Here is a 22,285-nt window from a genome sequence, read left to right as displayed (position 1 = left end):
ACCTCTTCCCTGGCCACATCCCCCTCCCCTCCATCTCAATCTCCGTGTTAACGTGTAAACATGTCGTCTTAACATGTTCGGGTAAACGAGTTAATCGGATAAACATATCGTGTTAATGTATCCGGGTAACTGAGTTGATCGGATAAACAAGTTGTGTTAACGTGTCCATATAACGTTTATAATCGTGTCGTGTATACGTGTACCTATTATGACACATTTCGATAAACAGATTTAAATGTGTCTGAACGGGTTGACACGGATATAAACGTGTCGTGTATGGGTTTCCAAAACCTGACCCGTTTAATAATCGTGTCGTGTACGGATTATGACTTCGATGACACGAACCCGTTTAGACACGACACGTATAAACATGACACAACACGAATTGCCACCCCTACTTAAAGAGTTCAGATTCCATCATAACCGATTAAAACCCATATATCTCATCGACAAAATGTTGGTTGAATAATAAACAACTTCAATCCTCTAAAGAGGAGAATACAAGTAAATGTTGGATGTACCTGGACGCGTAGAAACCATACGTCATGAATACTTGAATCTAAAGTAAAGGTTCATAATCAAGTGATGAAACTAGACACTTCATTATGTAAAGGTCATACCTTGAGTGTCTCCAACGTATATGGGGATGGCTTGCCTTGATTATCGGACGAGGTCCAAACTCACAAAACTAGTTATTTAAATGGAGATTGAAAATTGCATTATTAAATCACCATGTCTTAAAATGAAATTACTTTATTTTACGTTTAATAATTTCTTTGGCCTTTCATTAGACAACATCAGGAGTTCTGATTTTGAAGAATTTGTTTTTTCACATTTAGTAATTTCTTTGTCCTTGGTAAATCATGGGACTAACATCTTTAGAAATTTTAATTTTTAATATTTGTTGGGTGTATTTAAAAAGAATTTGGCTGGGCAAAGAAAGCAACAGAAGAAATAAAAATTAGATAACCTACATTCATTAATGTAGGGAATATGAAGACACGATTAAGCATGAGCTAAGTATTTACTCAAAACACTTACGTGAAAATTCCTCATCGCTCGAATGGGAGGTTCCATACTATATAATATATGTATATGCATATATATATATATATATATATATATCGAACTCTTGCTTGCATAAGCCCTGTTATAGGAAACATAAGTCCGATTTATTGAAAGTGATTGTTCCTCTATCATGTTACATCATTTGAAATCCTTTACTTGATGAAAGCCTGTAAAATTTGGATTATACTAGTCTTTTTCTATCCGTGTATCGCGTGGTTTCTTTTTTATATACCACTATCTAAGTTCTTATTATAATTATTACATTTTGAAACACTAGTTTTCTTATTAAAAATAATTTTCAATTAGTAATTGTAACAAATAGTAATCTTCAATATTTTGGTTGAAAATTAGAGTAAACTAATTATTATAATAATGTGTTCAAAATATAGTATAATAATAATAATATTTAAGTTAATTGTTAATTATTAATATAGATTTGTCACTTATATTAATTAAGTTTAGTAATTAGAATAGAAATTTGCTTTGTCCTTTTAAAATAGTGTTTTGTCATCTTTATTTTTAAGCTTTAATTTTGTTTTATTTATGAGATAAAGTTCATAATGATATGTTATAAATTTTTCTTTTATAGGACCATTGTTGTTTTGAAAATTCTATATATTTGATCAATTAATTTTTTTCGTTGTGTTTATATCTTTTGCATTGTATATGTGTGTTTTAGCATATTTATATATAATTTCTTTAAACAATTATTCCGATTTTTAGAAAACATATTTCCTTATTAACAAAATAAAATATTTGAATAATTAATTTCAAGTTTTTTACGATAATCAATTAATAAAATTAGACGTATTTTGAATGACTCAATAAATATGCAACTAATGTCTCTCAATTACTGTGCAATTATATATTTATTTAATTATTTTTGTATTACATAGATTTATTACAAATATATATAAACAAACTCAATTAATTTTTTTAAAATATAAAATTTTATGACATAGTTATTCCAAATATTCAATTTGTATTTTTTATATTATCATAACTTTATATATTATGATGATCTAAATCTTATCATAGGAGTTTGATTAATAGTTTTATCTTTTCAAAAAATTGTTTTAATAATTTTGTTCTATTAATGATGGATCATTTATTAAAATAGGAGTCCATTTTACTTATATACTAGTTTTCTATCCCGTACGTTGCATGGGTTCGTTTTCATATATACATTGTTAAACACACATTTTATGATAAAAATGAAAAATTAATTATTAATTATAATAATATTTTGAAACTATTTATTTCAATTGATATGCACCAACATATTTTTTAAATTATCTATATAGATTGACATATATTAAGTTCAGTAATTAAAATAAAACTTCATTTCACTCGTTATTTTTAAACAATATTTATGAGATTCTTATTTTAAAAATTATATTTTAATTTTAATTTATGAGAGTAAGTTCATAGCATTATATCATAATATTTTTCATTTGTAAGACCATAACCTTTTTCAAAATTATATTTTATTTATGAGTTTAAAACATTTGTATATCATTTTTGTAACAATATTTTCTGAATTTTTGGAAAACATAATGGCTTCTTAACACAAGAAAAATATATTTGATAATTAATTTCAAGTTTCATAAGATAATTAAATGATAAAATTAGACTAATTTTGAAGGATTCAATATATATTTTACAATAAATTGTCCCATTTAGTAAGCATTATATTATATGTTTATTTCATATTAAGTATATTAGAGAGATTTGTTGTAAATGACTCCAATAAGATAAGTTCATACATATTTACTTCATTACCCATTTTTAAATATGCAAATTTTGTGACATCCTTATTTGATTTTTTATATTATCATAAGTTCATAAATAATAATAATAATTTAATCTTATAATAGAAATTAAGTTAACATCCAATATTAAATAAATGAAAATCAAATGAATAAATCAACTCTCTTAAACTTTTAAAATTATGTTCAATAATGAGAGACCATTTATTAATATAGGAGCTAAGTTTACTTATATGACCATAGGTTCATAGAATTAGTGATTTTGTGCTTTTTATTATGAAAAATAATTATTTTTTAGTGTTCTATCTTTGTATTATACGTGGTTTCATTTTTCCATACATTTATTTCATTTATATAAAATTATATATTTTTAAAAAATAATTTGCTTCTTAAGAATCACAAAAATATCAAAAAAAATTAAAATTCACGCAACAATCTTTGAATAATAACCTTCGATGAACTTAAACTAACTAACTTATTCAGTATTTTTTTTAGTTTCTCTTACAAATTTGATTTATATGTTCTTATACTCAATTTCATATATTTTATTTTCTTTAGCATGCCAATAGTTTATGGTTTAATCCTATATATGATCAACTAATTGTTTTTCAATATAAGTTATATAATTATATCTAATTAAATATTTAATTGTTATCTAATTATAAATTGACAATTTTAACCCTACTAATATGACCATATTCAATGCAAAGATGAGTCGATTTTACTATATATACTAGCTCTTTTGCCCATTCGATGTATGGATTATTATTTAGAGTGGTTAATTTTAGATGAATCTTTAAAAATTTTAACATCACAATTAAAATTTTCACTAAGTTATATATATATATATATATATATATATTCTAAAATTGAAAGTATTCAAATATTAGTACATACAATAATAAATTAGAATAATTGAAAATAAGTTATAATACGAAATATGGATGAAGGAAATGATATTACTTAGAAAATATATTACATTTTCTTAAACATCAAATCCTGAAAAAAAAAATTGTAATAGATGACCTCCATGTATTTTGTAAAAAAGAAAAAGAAGTGCAAATCATCTATTTTTAATAATTTTAAATAGATTTTTTTATTACTACTCAAAAGTGTTCGATATTTAAACATACTTATTGCATATAGTTGATTTTTCTTTTAGTTACCAATTATGTCGAAAAGTCTTTTATAGATATTTATTTTAAGAAATTGTACCTTTTATAAATAAATTTTGAGATTATATATTTTAAATCAAGAATGTGCTTGTATAATAAAATTATTAAGTATTTAATGATTTATATGCGTTTAGTAATTTAGTTCTAATTGTATATACATTTATAATTATTTATTTAGACATTTATCTTTATGACCTTATACTATATATATAATTGCTTTTCTAACCCTATTTATTATGGGGGATAGAACTTTATATATATGTAGATAGATTAGTCTTTTTTTACCCCGTTCGCTACAGTTTTCTTTATACATCTCTATGCATGTTCTTATTATAATTGCTACATTTTAAAATATCAATCTTATTGTTACAAATATTTTCAATAAGCAATTGTAATTTTTATATAGTAATCTTCAATTTTTTTGTTAAAAATTAGAGTAAGTTAATTATTATAATAACGTGGTTAAATAGGTTTTTATAATAATAATATTTAAGTTTATTGTTAATATAGTTTTGTCACTGACGTTAATTAAGTTTAGTATTAGAATAAAAAATTGTATTGTCCTCTTTCTAAGATAGTATTTTGTCATCTTTAATTTTAAGTTTTATTTTTATTTTATCTATGAGATTAAATCCATAGTAGTATGTTATAAAATTTTCTTTTATAGGACCACAATTGTTTTAAAAGTTCTATATATTATCAATTAAATTTTTTCATGGTGTTTATATTACTTGTGTTGTATATATTTATTTTAGCTCATTCTTGTAGCATTTTTATAATAATTATTCCGATTCATTCTTAACACAATAAAATCCTTTAAATGATTAATTTATAGTTTTATACAATAATTAATTCATAAAGTTAGACTAATTTTGAATGATTCAATAAATATGCAACTAACATCTCTCAATTAATGTTTAAATGTATATTTATTTAATCGTTTGTATATTAGACAGGTTTACTATAAATATATACATACACAAACTCAATAACACATTTTTTAAATATAAAATTTTATGACATTTAGTTTCAAATATTTAATTTTTTTATTTTTTATATAATCATAAATTTATATGTTATAATGATATTAACCTTATAATAGAAATTAGGTTAATAGTTTTATCTTCTTAAAAGATTAATTTGATAATTTTGTTTCATTAACGATAGATCATTTATTATAACAAGAGCATGATATATGGATTATAAGACCCAAATTATCTTATTAGTTATGATTATATTCTCATGTCATCTTATTGAACTTTTGTATTTTACAATTACCTTATTTTTAATACATTTCACCTGCTTTATCAAATTTAATAAATTAATTTTCACAAATTCAATTTAAAAAGAATTAATTAGAAAAATAGAACATGCAGATACCTGTGCAAAGCGCGAACTAGTAACTAGGATGGTGGAAAATTAGAGATTGTCTCGTTTCATATGCTTTCTTGCTCATTCTCAACCTAGAAATTAACTTTTGGATTGGATGTGTGTCCAAATCCCTTTTAGTGATTTAATGCAATCCAATCTTTTATGGATGCTAGCCAACTAGGGTCAATGGATGGATTTAATTTAACCTTTCCATAACAAGGCCTAACATTCAAATTTTATTTTATTTTCAAATATGCTCACGGATCGATTAATTTAAAAAAGAAAAAAAATTAACGGTAGGAAAAATAAAAATAAAAAAAGTAAGAATTACAGATAGAATCAATATGAATATAAAAAAAGCCAAGACAAGGAATGTGGTTGCACCACATAACGAAATTTTAGAATCCTTAGCTCCACATGCATTGTCTTTTCAATTCCAATTAAATGTATATTTATTATATTTTGTTTAGAGTTATATTCAGTGAATTTTAAAGAAATGTCCATGTTATTTGTATATGATAATATATATATATATATAATAAAATAAAATTTTGAAAAGCTAAAACCTTTCTCAATAATTGAAATGTGATTCTTTTCTAACTCAATGTACCATATATCCTATAAATAAAAGATACGAAAATTCATTTTACACGTCACATATTCACTCATTATAGTTTTTCTTACACCTAGCACCGACAAAGTATATGTTCTGTATATACATCTCACTATCTCTTACTATATATAATTTGCATTTTCATAATATTAGAGTAAGTATTTGTTTGTTATCACGATTTTATTTTTTGAATCTCACTCACAATTTATAGCGTGTATTATGTTTTTTTGTAGAATATATTCTTCATTTTCAATTAATATTGATCCATATACAATATGTGTTGACTTCTTATTCTGTCATAAAATAATTGACCAAACACACGACGGGCATGTATCAACTAGAATATATGAAAGATTGAATAAGCCCACGCACACAGAGTTTGGGCCACAGGCCCACTCACACCTCAACCGTGAAAACAACCTAGAGAACACACCAAGGGTTGGGGGACTATATGCACCCTTTTTCAACTAATATATCCCACCAAAATGTAGCCACACTAATGAAAGATCTGCTTGAAAACCAATGACAAAAAATACACACATGAGAAATATTATATTATACATATGTATATGTATATACAAAGTTACATATTTTTAATTTCATTCCCCAGTTTGCATATCACCGATGTGATGAGAACACATCCCCGCACCGACATACATTGCCGAAAATTCGAAATAGAAACTGTTGATAAAAAAAAAGTTTGTTACAATAGAATAACAATTAGATGTCGATATAGAATTAACGTGACAGCTGGACAACTAAGGTGACAATTTGCTACGTATTTCTGTAGATAAGCCTTGAGACCAAATGTTGGAACCGCATCAAACCCACACTCTTGTTGCCTGCTGACAAGCCATTTGAAAATTGCCCAGCCGAAGCTGATTGCTGAATATTTCCCCAGCTCTTTCATTGTGAATAAAATTAACAAATCTAAAGATAAGAACCACGCAGTTAATATATCCAGTTAGAATATAATTTACACACAAGATTATTAAGGATGTGTCGTGCTCCAGTCCCAGTGGATATGAAAAAAAGAAAGAATCTCAAAATTGAAGAAATCAATAATAACCCAACCCACTCCCCTATCGCAGACGTCATCCCCGCCGCTGGTAGACATGTGCCCCCCGACCTTCCGACTGACCTCCTCCGACCGGTCCTGATGGGTTGTCAGTGTTCAATGGCAGAGGAAACGTAGGGGTAGTGGTATTATCTATATATTATTATTATGTAATACAAAGTACTCCCATAAAAGTTGATGAGGAGCTTCCATTTGTGTCACGAGGAGCTTCCACGGAAACGTACTGGAGCGACAAGAAGTTTTCACGTAAGCTTCCTTTGAAGTATTTCATTAAATATATGTGACTTTTCCCAATTTTCCCCAAATTTTCATGCATATTTCGCTTCCTTTGAAGTCTTTCATAAAATGTATGTAGACTTTTCCAAATTTTCATACATATTTCATGTACAGATCCGGTTATTTTCCCTCTCTACGGATCAAAATAACCCGATTGTTTCCCTTCCCTGCAGATCAAAACAAAATTATGGATTTTGCCATTTTCTTCAATTTTGCCTCAAAAATTTTTTTAACAAATAAATTCACAAATTTTTTTTTGCATTGCCGCATTTGTTATTCTTTAATAATTTTATCTAATTTGCTGACATGACAGGAAAATGGTGATGACCAAACAGAGGGATCAAAATAATACAAACTTCTCATACTTGCAATTGAGGTCGTTTCTTAGGTCCATCTTCGTTTTATGCACGTTTTTGTTTACTAACCGGTATATGTGATTGTACAGTATTAATTTCTTTACTTTTGGATTTTTTATACCAAAAAATATCTATAAGCTTTATTACAAAGATTACCCACGCAATGCGCAGGCTATATGTTTAGTTATTATTTAAGTGAAACTAAATAATTTTCTTGCAGTCGACTAAAGTAATTATCCCATAATTGCAAACCAGAATTGAGCTTCTCCATCTCCAGCCCAGCCCAGTGTTGCAGTTCAGCTCCCTGAGGTGTGTTGAGACTGTTGATGACGGGACCCATAGCTGTGGCGCTAGGAAAACTGAGTCCAAGGTCGACGATCATAATCTGTCGACAGAAAGTTAATTTGTTTGAATGAATGAGCAGCTTAAATTAAAAGAAAAGTACAGTTGTTCGAACGCCGCGGGTTATACCTTCGTGAGTTGGATCATCAACAATATGCCAGGGAAGCAGATGAGCAGGAGAAACCCAGCCATCCACAACAGGGACGGGTTCATGAACTCTTGTGTGCCTGGGTCGCCTGATCGGCCCACGACCCGTTCGCTCAGATCGAAGTGATAACTCCCGAACCCTCCTGGCATTTGACATCAACGAAAAAGCATATCCAGTTAAGCCAGCATGAATTACGTAAAGGATACTGAACTGTCAGAGCAAACACTAAGATTATAAAACGTATTCAGTTCAAGCTAACTCACCACCACTAAATGCTAAAAGCTGGTAATCAGAAAAGATTATTTCTATTTATTTATAGTAATCATTTTATAAGTTGAATACATACCCGTACTGCTGAATGCTGAAAGCTGGTATTAGTATATTACGTATCGCTAAATGCGGTTTGGTAGGAAGAGAAAATGCAGGTCTGAAGCACTGCATTTCCTTGCCTTGTGAAGCCCAGGGAGCGGCACCAAATCGCTCGACGATCCACGTCCACACCTTGAAGAAGAAGAAACCCATGAGTCCCGCACAGGAGTTGAGGGTGGGGACGATTTCCGTACTAGGGCTGATCCGTATCTTCACGAAGGAAATAATCACGGCCAGGATCAGAAGAATGCCCCGTAGCGCGTAAATTGTTCCTTCCATGATGGTGTCATCCCCTCCTCAATTAATTAGACCCAACTCTTCCATTATGGCATCTTCAATTTCGGAAGGAGGAGCAGAGTTGGGCAGCATTTCTGGAGAGAAACTTAATTAGAACCAAGAAATAATTAAGTAAGACATCATCGATCAATGATGTGGTCAGCCCTCACGTTGCTCCGGCTAAGCTTGTTCATTCCCGTGAACTCCTCATTGCATGACCCGAATTCACCTATGGCGTTACTAAGGGCAGTTGTTATCGTCCCATATTCCCGCCTAGGGATTGCGTTGACAGCATTCTGGATATCCTCAACTGCTTCATTGAAGAAGCCCCTGCAATGCCTGCGGCTCTCGAGCATGGCCAGCTTCTTCTCTGCCCTAATCATTCGATCCACACACACAACGGCTGCCCGGGCCTCTTTAGCAGCAACCTTGACCGAGGTCTGGAAGACGAACAACGGGTCATTGAAGGGGGACCTCTTGTTCATTAACAGGGACATGGTGGAGACGCAGAGCAAGGGGTAGGTGGTCTTGCAGCACAGTTCCGACACACACAGATGACGTAATGCACCCCCTCGGCGGACCAAGCCGCAGGCCTTGTTCGGGTTGAGGAGCAAGGAAGAGAAAAAGGTGAAGGTGAGGAGCAGGATTGTAATGTTCTTAGTCTCCATTCCTTAAAATTGTGGATTTCCTAGGAACAATTTTCTTTCTTTCTTTTTTTTTTTTTGTCTTGGGATATATTCACAATGGAAAAGGCTGAGGAAGGAACGTGATGCTTTATAATATAAGTGAATGATGCAGTTTTTGTTTGGTACATTAAGAGGGATATATTCACAATGGAAAAGGCTGAGGAAGGAACGTGGTGCTTTATAATATAAGTGAATGATGCAGTTTTTGTTTCGTACATTAAGATGAACTGTAAGGATGAGACATTCTAACAATTAATCAAACCGGGCGGACTGTTGAGAGTGATTTTGTTTCAACAAAACCTCATTGCAGGTTATGAAGAGGCCGGATGAGATGGCGTCAGTTATGGAGAGATAGCGTGGCCTACGAAAAAGGTTCAAATTATAACCAAATAAAGGTTTGAATCAAATACATCTATAACCTTAGTTGGATAACATCGATAAAAGGTAGGGTTGGATATAATAAGAAAGTGTATGAACCGATCCAGACGTATCTTCTGCATTGACGGCATTCATTATTTATATCAGCCCAATCAACTGTTGCGCGTACAACTGAGAGCTATGGATTTTACTAGGTCATGGTGGACGGGATATCAGGTCCCTTCTCAACGAGAAACTCTTCAATCATAACGATCTATTAACGAACTTCAGTCTAAACAAAGTCTTAGAGATCTCGTTGAGGTTATCAATCGACATTCATCTGTCCTTGAGATGGTGAGCCTATATGTACTCTCAAGCAGTACATATAGGCTGATATCAAATAAACTAGGTGGCCAAAGCCCTTAGCACTACAAATAAAATTACCAAACATTACAAAAACGAGACATGAAGATCGCAGACTCTGACGAACCAGAGGCTGCTGCTGATGGAACTCATGACCTGATATCAGTCTCTCAGGAGCATGTCTTGGTGGCTCTTCGATGATCTCATTTCCTTCATGGTTATGAATGGCCTCTTCATGTTCAGTGGGCCGCGCTTCTTCTTCAGGCTGCCTGATGGCGGAATGCTCGTAAGAGAGCTCAGGTTTGCCTGGTTGAGGAATTGGAGGTACCTTGCTTTGCATATATTCGTGAATCTACAACACAGATTCTTAACCTAATTGAAATTGTTAGAGAACTTTCATCTGCAATTTTAAATGGTATATGGTTCATTTTGAGACGGTTTAGAATCAAACAGACAAAGATGTAATTAACTAAGAGTCAAGCAGCAGAAATGTGTCTCCACATTTTATTCTACCATTTTTTTGCTGGAAATTCTATTCTACCATTTGGATTCTCAGAATTATTACTTACAATTATCACAAGGTTCGAAGACCATCTCAAGAAGCTGGTTTGAATTCGAGATCATTATGTACAAATTTCCGAATCTGCAAAATGGACAACTAGTAAAATACCATACCGTAAAATCCTTCTACTTGCTCGGGAATCTTCACCATTCTTCTCCAAATGGGGATGTAGAAACATATCTACAGCATTTGAGAGCCCAATTATGTACTGACATTATGCTCATGAGTCATCCAGGAATACGGCTCCATAGCCGCTTGATTTCATTAACTTCTTCAGCAGAAGGATTGCGATGGCCATCATTAGACCCACAGTGGCCCAAGTTAAGAGACACCTCTGAACCCTCCGTCTCTGAGCCAGAGGCTGCGGCTGATGGAACTCATGACCCAATATTGGTCTCTCAGGAACATGTCTTGGTGGCTCTTCGACGATCTCATTCCTTTCATGGTTTTGAATGGCCTCTTCATGTTCAGTGGGTCGTGCTGCTTCTTCAGGCTGTGTGATGGCAGAATGCTCGTCTGAGAGTGCAGGTTTGCCTGGCTGAGGAACTGGTGGTACCTTGGTCAGCAGATATTCATGAATCTACAACACCAGAGATTCGAAGTATACATAAAGACAGGAACTTGAGTACGATTGAGATACAAAACGGAAAATGCTAAGGTTAGGAAAAGAGATTCCATCCCCACTTTCATTTTCTACTTTCCATCTCTACTAAAGTTCAGGTTTTTATCTCTTAATCTAAGTTTCTACAGGTAATATGATTTTTCAACGTTTATGCCGATAATAAAAATGCAATCACTCGTACTGGCTGCAGAAATTGATATCTTCTAACCATTATCAGAGAGAAAAGGAGAGTGGAATAATTTTCCAAAGTGAAGATAAAATCAGCCTGTTACAAAGTCCAGCATTCAGGGAAATCAATTCAGTAAAGCAAATGTCTCTCCAATTTTCTGAAAACACAGAATTTTATGAACTCTTGGACAAGTAAACAAGCCAGTTACTCCTGTACTATACCTCATCAATCAACTTCTGACGCTCAGGGGAACCAAATCTTGGGGCAGCTTCCTGAGATTTAACGGCAAGGGCACGCCTCTCTTCCTTCTTGAAGTCTAAGGAACCTAATGCACCATTCGGGTTGGTGGGCATGAATGCAATAAGTGCCACTAAAGCAGTCCGAACTGTCACCAGATTAGAACACAGAAAATTAGCACAATGCAAAGCTTCCAACTTTGAAACTGAAGTCCTAGTCAAATTTCACAGCAAAATAGCTCAGTTAATTTCAGAGCACATTGCAGCTATTGTTAGGATGATTAGATGCTCATGTATCCGTACAACTCCAGTCGCAGCATTTTTACTAGAAAACATTTACTGGCAAGCTATGGTATTGGGGTGTAGAGTCACTCTATTTGATACCAGTGGTTCGAGATAGACCATTAACATCAATTTGAGGACCAAGACAGAAACATTTAAAAACAGAGCTTTGTCGCATAGAGTTTGCAGTTTGCAGTTGCCAAGTACGAATAGCAATCACTACATCTCATCGCACTCGGGAGTCAGGAGGAGCTAAAGGTAAAGACGGAACTTACCGCTCCATGAGGGCTGCCAGTGCTCAGGATGATGATTTGACATGCTTAGGCATATCTTGGTCTGTGTTTCAAAACGACTATTTGGCTGCAAGTGCAAAAGGTCGGAAACATGCGTCAGCACATTTAATAGGAGAACAAGCAGGAAGCTGAAATTTGTAAAGGCAGTTCCATGGAGCTTAAACACCGGGATACCACAAGGCATAAGAACGAGGAGATTACAGTGAGCAACATAAAGGAAGGTGGCTTGAAAGGGTACTCTGCAGGCAACTGAATACGTCCGTGATAAATCCCACCCTCGAACTCAGAATCACGGGGACCTGCGATACCGAATTGCCACTCGAATACGTAGACAGCAGAATCAGATTCGGCAGCTGAATTGATATGATCCCAACCGAAGAATAAGATAATTTGGAAACCGAAATAAATTTGAGCATCATCGTCCACGCAAAATTTGATAAAATCACTTCTGAGAGACATTAGCCGGAAAATTAAGCTCCGAAGAGCCAAGTAAGGGCAAGATCACACATTCAGAGATCCTCATGAACCCCAATGCTGTAATGACAATGGAACGACAACGAAATTGAAATCAGTCTAAGCTATTCCGCAATCCACCGACCCGATCTTTGTCCGAGAAACTAATGATCACGAAAATCACAATGAAACAGAAATCGATCGGGCGAGCAAATAAGAACGATCGATCTCAGCGACGGACCTCGAGAGGGAGGCTCATGAAGTCATCGGAGGGACTCGACTGCATCTCCTTGATCTCCTGAAGGATCCTCTTCATCGCCGGGTTCTTCAGGTTGTACTTGTCCATGGTGGCCATCGGCGCGCCCTCGCTCGACGATCCTACGCTCCTGAAATACGTACAATATACGCATCCGTACGACCGTACACAATCGGAGAAATAGCCGTAGAACGGTAGAAGGTACCGGACTCGGGAGGGATCCTTTATGGCGGTAAGATTTTGCATTTGGAGAGCGTCAGCGGTAAGCGGGACGGTGATAATTCCGTGCTCCCGGTGCACAATGAGCCAAGCGAAATGATGCAGACTATGCTCCCGTCTTTCCGTACACCGGGAGCATCGATCCTTCCCTGGCCGGACCTGACACGTCACTCGTCGCCCGCCTCCTGCCGTGGCGGGAATCGACTCGAGGCCTGAAGTAGTCTCGAGCGTGCGGCCCAGTCCACTTCAATAGCCTGGGCTGGGCCTGGGAATTTTTTCATCGATAAATTTTGATCGACAAACGCACACAAATCAGTGACCGGTAAACTGAATTTATTGTCGATATTGGATCACCATATGATCTCGGTTCAATGCCATAGTTAACCATGTATCGGTTAGAACACGCAGTATTTGTATCGGACAATTCAGAATATTCACTGTCCAACGCACGGTCGCACGCCCCAAATCGAATGCCGGTAAACTGCAGGGAATATTCAGCCATGGGCAAGGCGCGGGCTGTGCTGTACCTGTAGTCCATATTCCAGTTGAAGAAAAATGACACGGAGAAGAGACAGAACCATGTTTCATGCAACATTGTCTCGTGATCCTTTCCACGCTTCCAAAGTTGTGTAATCTCGTTGGCCGTTTCATGTTGGAATTACATTGAAAGACTCTTTTGTGCTTAAGCCGCATTGCCCCTGTTCATATTTACGTATTCAACTTGTCTTAATCACTGCCGGTTTTTACGCATTTCCGGTCGGGCAAATAAATATGCCACTAAACAGAGGAAGAGGAAAGTTAGCGCTGAGACCCCGAATGTGCTGATTAGATATCTCATTTCTTGGCATTTTTCGAAAGTAGATCTACGGAACATTGACATCTTGAAGTGGTTATCAACCAAATGAATCATTCTATTTTCATTAACATCGGAAGCGAAGTTATTAACGTACAGGCTAGAGCCAGGACTCTGATACAATTTCTGGAAATAGTACCAACTGCTGTGAAGCTTCAACTTCTTTGCGGGGTTATATTACTTCTTCGGACACGCTTGGTCCTCAAAATCGTATCCCGATCGACCGCCTCTGCTATGGTTCTTGTAGACAGAACATGACAAATCTTTGCAGACAAGCCTTGTCTCCACGATTTCCAAGGAATTCTGGTGCAGCACCGGACTTATGATCCCACTTCTCCTCGTACCCTGAACGTACTTTGTCAGAGCATCTTCTCCCCGGCGCATAGAAAACTACTGTTTTTACCGATACTATGTTGGGTTAGATTCTCATGATATTCGATTTTTGGTAGGGTCCAGAACAATCAACCTAGTCTCTATCACAAGATATCAGCTGATGATCATGCCTCCCAAAGTCTAGCCTATATCTTTATCCATCAAGTGCTTCCTAGCAGAAGATAAAATTGAACCAAAAACCCAAACTGAAACTCCTCTTCATCTGTGATCCTCAATAGATAAGTTTTCCATCATAGAACATAATACCGTCTATATATCTTCGGCCCTGACTCAGATGGAAAGGTTCATGTTTCCTCCAGACGAACTCAATTTAAAAAAAGTTATGGATGAACTTAACTCTTTCAACAGAAGTGACGAGAGTTACGAACTCGAAGGTCAGGGAGACTTCGACAGTAATTTCCACTCTCTCCCTGATTATGGGTTCTCCAACTTCATGGAGGAAGACTATCAGCAATCACCGGACTCTGATCACGGCCTCCTCAACAATCTACGGCTCGATATGGCGTCTCCACCGATCCACACCTGTCTGGAAGAGATTGCCAAGTTGGAAAGAATAACAAATGAAGATCTTAAAAGAGGCAAGCATAAAAATCCGCCTTCTTTAGCTTCACTTGAGCTCCTGAAGAGTCATGGGACTGGGTTTAAGAAGTTGACCGGGGAAAGAATTATCGAGGCGACCTGCCCTGTACAAATAAGACCTGATAGAGTGAGGTTGTCAGTGATCGAGATCATGAGGATTGCAGGGGTGAAGTTAGTCCATTCTGCTTCCAAAATGAATGAGGATAATCCCTCTGACATCCCAGGTCATCGTTACGGCCATCACTGCTCGGACCTCACCGGCATAGAGGTTAAGAATGTCCATCTCGCGGAGAACCTTATGAATGCTGTAGAGAAAGTGAGCAATGAGCAGTTCGAGAATGCAAGTTCCTTGCTTGATGAGATCGATCAGTTGTGCTCCTATACGGGGGAACCAGTGGAACGAATAGTCTACTATTTCTCGGAGGCTTTACGGGAGAAGATCGATCGGGAGACCGGTCAGACCTCGGACAAGGGACTAGGGAAGAAGCTGACCATTGATCTGGACAAGGTGATCATGGGCCCGACATCTCAGATGCTGGCTTGCCACCGGCGAATCCCATTCTCTCAGATTCTCCAATTCTCAGGCGTACAGGTCATCATAGATCACGTCATGGACGCGAGGAGGGTCCACATCATCGACTTAGGCATACGGAATGGGTGCCACTGGACCGTGCTCATGCAGGCCCTCGCCTCGAGAAGGCATGAGCCTCCACTGGAGCTTGTCAAGATAACGGCGATCACAACTTGTTTGGAGAAAGACATTGCAGAGACTGGAAAAAGGTTGGAGAGCTTTGCCAAGACCTTAGACTTGCCATTTTCATACAAGGTACGATATATCAAGGACTCAATCAAATCGAAATACAAATCCTATGCAGATACTCTCAGGAATAATCTTTTATGTCCTAATAAATGGCGCCATGTTTTTAACTAAGGTAATAATGTTATTGGACATGCTCGATCTCAAAGAGGACGTATTTGATCTTGGCGAGGAGGAAAAGGAATCTGTGGTAGTCTATGCCGATTTCCTGCTGAAGACGATGATTTCCAAACCAGACCGGCTCGAGTGGTTGATGAAGGTTTTAAAGAGCATCAACCCTTGTGTGGTTGTGATCAATGAGGTCGAGTCAAACCACAATTCTCCTAACTTTGTTAACCGTTTCGTGGAGTCACTGTTTTATTACAGCGCCTACTTTGACAGCCTTGATGAGTGCATGGAAGATGGGGATGATGGTCAGAACCGGAGGATGACCGAGTCGGACCTGTTTGGGCAGGCAATCAGGAGAATTCTGGCAGCTGAGGGAGAGGAGAGAAACATCCGGCACGTGAAGATTGCTGTGTGGAGGGCCTTCTTCACCCGGTTTGGGATGGAGGAGGTGGATCTTGGGATGGCCTCGCTGTACCAGGCTGAGCTGGTCGTCAGGAGGTTCCCATGCAGGAGTTCGTGCACGCTTGATTTGGATGGGAAAAGCCTCATTATCAGGTGGAAGGGAATCCCTATTCACTCTCTTTCAGCATGGAAGTTCCAACAGCCAGAGGAAGAGAAGTATGATGACTCTCATCTATAGTTTGGAGATGGTTCCTTTACTCGGTCTTCGTTTGCACGGACTAGTGTCCATCTTCTTATCCCGGGTTTCTTCTCATATTTGCATCCTCCAATTATAATGACATGGCATGTATCATGTATGTGGTTCCTTCATCTTCAGCGTAAGGTTTCATTATGTGCAGGACATGAGAAATTAAATCCAAAACACTCTCAACTGCTGATGTCTTATGATACCTTCGTTCGGTAAATGACTTTTTTTAGAGATTGGCAAAGTGCATGCTGTTATGAATGCATGAATTCTGTCATTCAAAAATCAAAGTTATAACCAAAAATAAAAAGGATTAGGAACTACTTCTAGTAGAATAACCAGCCATGAGCATTGTAGCCCACTAGAGGAAATCAAAGGCTATCATATTCTTATATGGAGAACATGAAATTTTATTGTGGGAGCATGATTCTCATAACAATCCACGATTATGAAGCTCTTTTTGCAAAGTATCGAAAGCTGCATCTTCCCGAGCAGAAGCTCAGGAGAATTACGCGTCTGTAATTGTAGAATATAAAGTGATGATGCTTAGGAGCTCATTTCTCCCCTGCATAGGCTGCTGGAGATAGTTCGGGTTTTGCATTAGTCCCAACCAAAAGTTAAATACGCAGCTGGGGAGTTTATGGAAACAAAACTCTTCACCCAACAAGTTCTTGGTTGCGATTCTGGCATGTCCCAGTCCATGTTTAGCAAAATGGTTCAGGAAGGTCGGGTCGAACCTATTTAACCCTGCAACAGACAAAGGACTATTGGAAAAACCATTTCTCTGGGTTCTACTGTCCGACGAGCACCGACCTGATCTTTCCAAAAGGATGTCCTTCGCGCAGTGCTGATCTTATGGCATCTCAAATGCATCAAACAGTACAATATTGTCGTCTTGGTGCCTCATTGTCGGTAGGGACAACGATTAGCATGCTAAGGCCATTGAGCACTTGGGACACATCATATGGCCCTGGATGTGATTTCAATGGCGAGCTTATCAACCAATCAGCTCGAGCTTTCCTCTGTCTGGTGATGATTGCCTAAGCGATCTAATTCAGGAGTTTGAAGCTCTTAATGGGTTTTATATCTTCCCCAGCCAGTGAGTAATTATCAATTCGATTATTATATTGTAGCTACGAAACATTTGCAGCAGGCGAACGACGATCTTGCCTCACCGGGAAATCTTTCACGGACCCCATTGATGCTGCCGTCTTCTGAAGAAGGAAATTTTTTCACCGACAGGATGGCATCGCCTAAACGAAAAAGTAAAATCACGGTGGCCTACGTATGATCCGCTAACTCTATCAAGGCACATACCCACAATGCCTTAATCATATGTCTGACTGTTTCGCAGGACTCATGGGATGGACTTGGATCAACGGGAAAAATTTCCTACAGGCCTCGCCTCGTGTAACTATTATCTATGTGCGACTCTCCAAAACGGCGATCTGACAATTTAAAAAGGCCGAGGCCGGGATTGATATCTCTATGCATATTCTTTAATACCTTCCAACAACCTCCAGAACTTGATAGTAATAAGCAGTAGTGGCACATGCCTAAAGAATGTATGATTGGAACACAAATAGATGGTTCTATCACCTTTCTGCAACTCCTCTAATACCTTACTCCAACCTCCGGAACTTGAAGGAATAAGGTCTAATGAGGAATAAACTTGTGGAAACTTTTTACTGTTCCTACTGCTTGCTCGTCTCGGAATGCAATCCGCCCCGACCATCTGGTCATAGCGACCAATACAAACATTTGACAATACTTTTCGATGTGTATCTTAGTATTCAAAAGCCAAACGAATTATGACTAATCCAGTTTGAGCCGAATCGACCACTAAAGTAAAACTCTCGCAATCAAAAATTTTAATACTCGAACTCAATATCTTACTTTTAATTCAAAGTGCATTAGGATCGGGGACGAGGCCACAGTGACATAAGGGGAGGCAATTGCCCCCCCGAGATTCTCAAATGCCCTTTTGTTCTATATATATATAATATTATAAAACTCTTAATATTATCCCATATTTATAGAAGTTGCCCCCCTAGAATATAATATTATCTGACGAACGAAGTAAATGCCCCAGATATAGCCAAAAAAACAAAACAAAAGCCACCTCAGAATCATATGCGACAAAAGAATGAAAGAGGTGTGAAGATTTTATTGCAAATCTAAGGTTATATGTTTTAGAAATTTCAAAGACGATTAATAAATAATCATATTCCGATAATAGAATATTTTCTCGGATATTTATCGGCAATAAACTTGAATTTAGTAGAGTAGAGAAAATTTCGGTAATTTTAATATGATATTTTCTATATAATTTTAAAGGTTTAGAAATCACATCTACGAAATATTTAAAAATGCCAAAATTCGATTTTCACTTTAAGTTGGAAGGATCTCATTCTCAAAAGCAAAACTCCAGAGTTCAAAGAAAATCACGATTAAGAAATTAAATTGAGCATAGTGTTCAGAGCAATTACGAGCAATAGATAACCTCTTTCTCATTCGAGTTTTCTCCTCAATCTTCATGTAATTAATTTATCCACGTTTGTATTATTATTTTTTTCTTCATTTGAATTTAGATATGGACAAATTAAATATAATTCCATTCATATATACATCGATTTTAGCCCTGCCCCACCCTGATATCATTTTCTGGCTCCGTCCCTGGTTGGGATCAACTCTTGTTGGTACCTTCGGCAATTTTGAATTGGCGTCTCTTATACAACTCAATATCGTGTGATTATAACAAAGATTCATAACTATTTTTTGGCGGATTTATTTATATTATTTCAGTACTGTTTCATCGAGGTGCAACCCTCCCAAACAGGGCCTTATCTTTTCCAGAGCCATACACCACACGTCGCCACGGAGGAGATGCAGACCGACAGGCGGCACCGGAAGTTTCTCGGTCGGTCGGGTCCACTCGAAGCCCTTTGCAGCCTATAGAAGTCAAAAAAGGGAGCATTTGGGACTTGGAAGAGACAGAGACAGAGAGCGAAAGAAATGGAGGGCATCCACCGGGACGTCGGCTCCACCACCGACGCGTGGCTGAAGAAGCACAGCATCGTGTACATCGCCGCCACCAGGCACCCCTTCATCCACGCCATCCGCGACGGATCCATCGACCCCAACAACTTCAAGCGCTGGCTGGTAGCCTCTCTGAGCCGATTCGCTTCCATCCTTGTCTATCTTCTCTTCTTCCGAAGTATCTTCGAAGTTCGAACACTGAGAATCGAAACCCGAACATTTTGGTTGCTAGGCGAGGGCGTGCCCGTTGCACCATACTGTGCTAATCTGTGACTTGTGTATAACTTCCTCCATTTGATCGTCTATGCATCAATTGACTGTTAAAAAATATTCATTTTATGTTGTCTCTTCGGGGAAGATTGCCAATCTGTTCATTTCTCGGCGTGGATTTTCTCGTACGACTTCAAATGATAATATTTGTTCATAGAGAAAGTCGGTAATCCATCGGAGATTATGATAAGATTTGGTACAGAGAAACGTCTGGTTATGTTCATTTCGATGCAGGGACAGGACTACTTGTTCGTGAGGACGTTTGTTCCCTTCGCCTCGAGTGTCCTGTTGAAAGCGTGGAAGGAATCAGACGATAGCTCCGACATGGATGTCCTGTTAGGAGGCATTGCTTCCCTTAACGACGAGATCTCTTGGTTCAAGAGAGAAGCCTCCAAGTGGGGCGTCCAATTATCGTCAATCGTTCCTCAGCAAGTAAACCAGAACTACTGCAGGTAATTTTCAGCCCTTTCGTCATATATGATTTTAGTAAGTTTGAGCTCGGGAAATTGAAGTTAACTGTGAGGGGTCGTGCTCTCTTGTTGAAGTGTATCGGGCTTTCGGTATCAATGCATTTCTTGAACCGATATTCGTCCGACGTGATTCTACATGACCACAGTTGTTTGGGAATTGTTTGGGTGGCAATGATGCAGAAAAGATCTGATCTTGGAGTTTAAATTACAATTTGCTCGTTATTAGTAATTACAATGGCTTGAGAATTCATTAAATGGATCATTCGATTCTCCTGACAGGTTCTTGGAGAGCCTGATGGGCCTGGAGGTCGAGTACACGGAGGCCATCACGGCACTGTGGGCCATCGAAGTAGTGTACCAGCAGAGCTTCGCACACTGCCTCGAGGAAGACGCAAGCACCCCAGCAGACCTGAGGGAGACATGCCAGAGATGGGGCAACGAGGAGTTTGGCAGGTACTGCAGCACTCTCCGGATGATCGCCGATCGGCGCTTGATGAAGGCCACCGACAGTGAGCTGAAAAAGGCCGAAGTGACCTTCCTATGCATCCTAGAGCACGAGGTCGAGTTCTGGAACATGAGCCGTGGGTAGATCTCTATGGTCTTGCCGTTGCGCGTGTTCAGGTTCATGCTCGGCTGTTTATGTCTATGGTTCCGTAAGGTAAATAGGAGTACGCGACTTGCTGTGTTTCCACTGAGCAAATATAAGGATGTTGGGGCAAAGGTGGAATTCTCATCAATATGTTGCCCTTTTAGTTTGTGTTTTTAGTGGATAAAATAAAATAGTTTAATTCATATATTTTTTAGTGGATAATTTTTATTATTTATGAAAGGGAAAAAAATAGTTGAAGGGCTCCCTTTTAACTTCAACAAGGGACCTTTTTTCCTTCCGTGATTACTTCGGGGGACTTTTTCTTTTAATATTTGTGACAATAATTTTTATTTTCTTTTGTTTGAACGATAAGATTTTGTTGAAAGCACTACAATTTACATCGAGATTCTGACTAGGCCAGCCACGACAACCTCTATATAGTCGACCACAAGGCCAGCCAAGAAACTATAGATTAAGGAATGACCATCGATCATGCGGTTAGCCTCATAGACCCTAATAAGATAAACCCATAAAGCAAACTGCATAGTAAATATAATCGAATCAAACCCTATAGATTCCAAGCAGATTTGACCCAACTCAGCGCAAAACATGACTCACTAAACACGATCCAACTGGACCGGGCGTACCTCAATATGGACACCAGGTGAACTAGTGGGTACTAGTAGACTACGTCTGTAAGTCAACAACAATGATTTCCATTAATTATAAACATAAGTATTACACTTAATAGTTTGTAAGGGTTAATGCAATTTGCCACTCGATCTTTGAATCTAGTTGCATTGTACAATTTGAACTTTGAAAAGTTACAACTTGCCACCTGGCACAGTGCAATCTAAATATACTTTCCAGCCATTTTTTTGGCCAAGTCAAGTCACATGAATGTCATGTGAGAGAGAATTTTAAAGGGCAAAATGATCCTACACCAATTAATTATTTAAAAAAAACAAAGAGAGAGAGAGAGAATGAAAGGAGGAAGGATGGGAAGGGGAAAGAGGACAACGACGGTCCCTCCTCCCTCCCACTCGATCAACGCCAGAACAGCGACCTCTCCCCCCCAGCTATCAGCGACATGCGTCACCCCTGCCACCTCGCAGGTGTCCCGTTACTTACGAACTCATCCCCCAACCGTAAGCTGCCCCTTTAACTCCAATGACGGTCGTT

General features: G+C 37.3%; 4 protein-coding genes across 7 annotated transcripts; 2 read left to right on the top strand and 2 right to left on the bottom strand.

The window, feature by feature from the left end:
- Positions 1–7,750: 7,750 nt before the first annotated feature.
- Positions 7,751–10,558, bottom strand: LOC116202339. The gene is made up of 3 exons (XM_031533901.1): positions 8,543–10,558; positions 8,178–8,338; positions 7,751–8,091 (listed from the first exon to the last, which is right to left on the bottom strand). The coding sequence occupies exons 1-3, from the start codon at positions 8,842–8,844 to the stop codon at positions 8,057–8,059; spliced, it is 498 nt and encodes a 165-aa protein (XP_031389761.1). The 5' UTR covers positions 8,845–10,558; the 3' UTR covers positions 7,751–8,056.
- Positions 10,559–10,723: 165 nt separating this feature from the next.
- Positions 10,724–13,334, bottom strand: LOC116202063 (ubiquitin-conjugating enzyme E2 32-like). Of its 4 annotated transcripts, none has more exons than XM_031533786.1 (5): positions 13,106–13,334; positions 12,613–12,945; positions 12,394–12,478; positions 11,822–11,985; positions 10,724–11,389 (listed from the first exon to the last, which is right to left on the bottom strand). In XM_031533786.1, exons 2-5 carry the CDS (start codon positions 12,868–12,870, stop codon positions 11,030–11,032), a joined length of 867 nt encoding a protein of 288 aa, XP_031389646.1. In that variant the 5' UTR covers positions 12,871–12,945; positions 13,106–13,334; the 3' UTR covers positions 10,724–11,029. The 4 variants fall into 4 exon arrangements, with proteins under 4 accessions (XP_031389646.1, XP_031389473.1, XP_031389489.1 ...); XM_031533613.1 differs by having other exon boundaries at positions 12,613–12,729; XM_031533629.1 differs by lacking the exon at positions 12,613–12,945.
- Positions 13,335–14,765: 1,431 nt separating this feature from the next.
- LOC116192510 (DELLA protein RGL1-like) lies at positions 14,766–16,905 on the top strand. Its single transcript, XM_031521068.1, has 2 exons — positions 14,766–15,990; positions 16,097–16,905. The coding sequence occupies exons 1-2, from the start codon at positions 14,860–14,862 to the stop codon at positions 16,727–16,729; spliced, it is 1,764 nt and encodes a 587-aa protein (XP_031376928.1). The 5' UTR covers positions 14,766–14,859; the 3' UTR covers positions 16,730–16,905.
- A 2,608-nt stretch (positions 16,906–19,513) lies between these two features.
- Positions 19,514–21,432, top strand: LOC116187684 (probable bifunctional TENA-E protein). Its single transcript, XM_031516580.1, has 3 exons — positions 19,514–19,897; positions 20,279–20,496; positions 20,794–21,432. The coding sequence occupies exons 1-3, from the start codon at positions 19,751–19,753 to the stop codon at positions 21,101–21,103; spliced, it is 675 nt and encodes a 224-aa protein (XP_031372440.1). The 5' UTR covers positions 19,514–19,750; the 3' UTR covers positions 21,104–21,432.
- The last annotated feature ends 853 nt before the right edge of the window (positions 21,433–22,285 follow it).

This window comes from Punica granatum, chromosome 1, assembly GCF_007655135.1.
Source record: "Punica granatum isolate Tunisia-2019 chromosome 1, ASM765513v2, whole genome shotgun sequence".
Lineage (NCBI taxonomy): Eukaryota > Viridiplantae > Streptophyta > Magnoliopsida > Myrtales > Lythraceae > Punica > Punica granatum.
The sequence above is the reverse complement of the archived record's forward strand: the minus strand, read 5'-3'. Positions and strand labels throughout refer to the sequence as shown.